Genomic DNA, 1,549 nt, shown 5'->3' on the forward strand with positions numbered 1-1,549 from the left:
TATATATATATATATCCTTCCCCCTTATCCATATATAGATATGGATATGGATAAGGGGGAAATATGTTATGTTGGTTTACTCCCAACAGCTACAGGCTTCGAATACTTATATACAAGGATAGTTCCATTCTGTTCTCTCTCCTTCCAAGGCGGTACCCGACGTTCAAAATTCTTCTTCCTCGTCAACGGCGAAGTGGTTTTGCCTCTTTCTGACGTTCCAATGTAAACACTCAGCCAGGCTTTCGAACCAATCGCTGACGGGATCTTGGAAGCAGATGGAAGGGAGAGGGTAGCAAGAGGTGGTGATGCTGATGCTAGAAGGAAACCAAGAAAGACGGCCAGTTAAGACACATCCAGCTGGAAAGGGACGGCCCCTACGCTTGGTCTCCCAATTATTTTGAAATTGCTTCGCGTTGAGTTGTCTGGGGTTTGAATCAGGGCGGCTTAAAAGCGGCGCTTTCCTAAGGCCAAAGAGCCAATTTTGAATGCCGGCCCTTGGTTGCTTTTTAACCCTGCATTTTGGGCATTTCTTGATTATTTAGGGGGGGAAAAACCCCTTTCTTTAGCCAATTCTGCCTTCATCCAGAAGAACACCCTCACCTGTCCCCGTGGCAGATCTCCTGCCTCTTCCGCCCGTCAAACGAAACCCACGCGGTGTTCCTGGCGTCTGGAGACAGCATGATCTAGGATTGAGAGAGAGGAAGAAAGACCCATGATTGCCAAGTTTGGATCCGGTGATGGAAAAGTATCTCTGAGAGAAATAACAGCTTCTAGACACGATGGCGATATGATTATCGCAATAAGTTTTAAGGTCCTACCTTCAGGTCCACTCCAGCTGGGACGACGATGGGCCGGAAGGAGAGGGAATGAGGACAGATCGGGGTGATCATGATGGCGGGGACGTTCGGATGGATCATTGAGGCGCCCGCGGCAGCCGCGTATGCCGTACTGCCGGTCGGCGTGGAAACGATGACGCCTAGTGGGAAGGAACGATCACTGTTTACCCTTAAGAACAGTGGGAGGGGACAACTGGTGACCCACCAGCTCTGTGGGCTTACCATCGCCTTGCACAGTGGTAATAAGGTGGCCATCAAGAAAGACATCCACGTTGGAAAGATAAGAGGAAGGGCCTCGGTCCACTACCACTTCATTCAAGACCTGGAGAACAGAAAAGCATGTTATGAGTGAAACGCACCAAATGTGGCCTGTTGTGGCAGTATTTTCAACTTTGGCCCTGTTAAGATGGGTGGACGTCAATTCCCAGAATCCCCCCGCTGCCCTCTTAAAGGGAGCAAGGTTGGAAAACACTGGTGTAAGGACTCCAAGGGGGTCTAGATTAGAACCGATTCAACAGGTGAACATTTGATTTGAGGAATCTCGATCTCATAAACTTGAGAGACAAAGAAAGAAAGAAAGAAAGAAAGAAAGAAAGAAAGAAAGAAAGAAAGAAAGAAAGAAAGAAAGAAAGAAAGAAAGAAAGAAGGGAGGGAGGGAGGGAGGGAGGGAGGGAGGGAGGAAGGAAGGAAGGAAGGAAGGAAGGAAGGAAGAC

The 1,549-nt window shown here is 48.4% G+C and overlaps 1 protein-coding gene across 1 annotated transcript in view; it reads right to left on the minus strand.

Moving 5' to 3' along the window:
• Positions 1–38: 38 nt before the first annotated feature.
• The window catches only part of NADK (NAD kinase), an 18,212-nt gene continuing 16,701 nt past the window's right edge, over positions 39–1,549 (minus strand). The window contains exons 9-12 of the mRNA XM_015819595.2: positions 1,059–1,158; positions 819–976; positions 601–683; positions 39–314 (exon numbers count right to left, since the gene is read on the minus strand). Coding sequence (XP_015675081.2) covers positions 164–314; positions 601–683; positions 819–976; positions 1,059–1,158 — 492 coding nt within the window. The 3' untranslated portion in view covers positions 39–163. The remainder of the gene's footprint in view (positions 315–600; positions 684–818; positions 977–1,058; positions 1,159–1,549) is intronic.

Source organism: Protobothrops mucrosquamatus, unplaced genomic scaffold, assembly GCF_001527695.2.
Source record: "Protobothrops mucrosquamatus isolate PMUCROS unplaced genomic scaffold, P.Mucros_1.0 scaffold957, whole genome shotgun sequence".
Lineage (NCBI taxonomy): Eukaryota > Metazoa > Chordata > Lepidosauria > Squamata > Viperidae > Protobothrops > Protobothrops mucrosquamatus.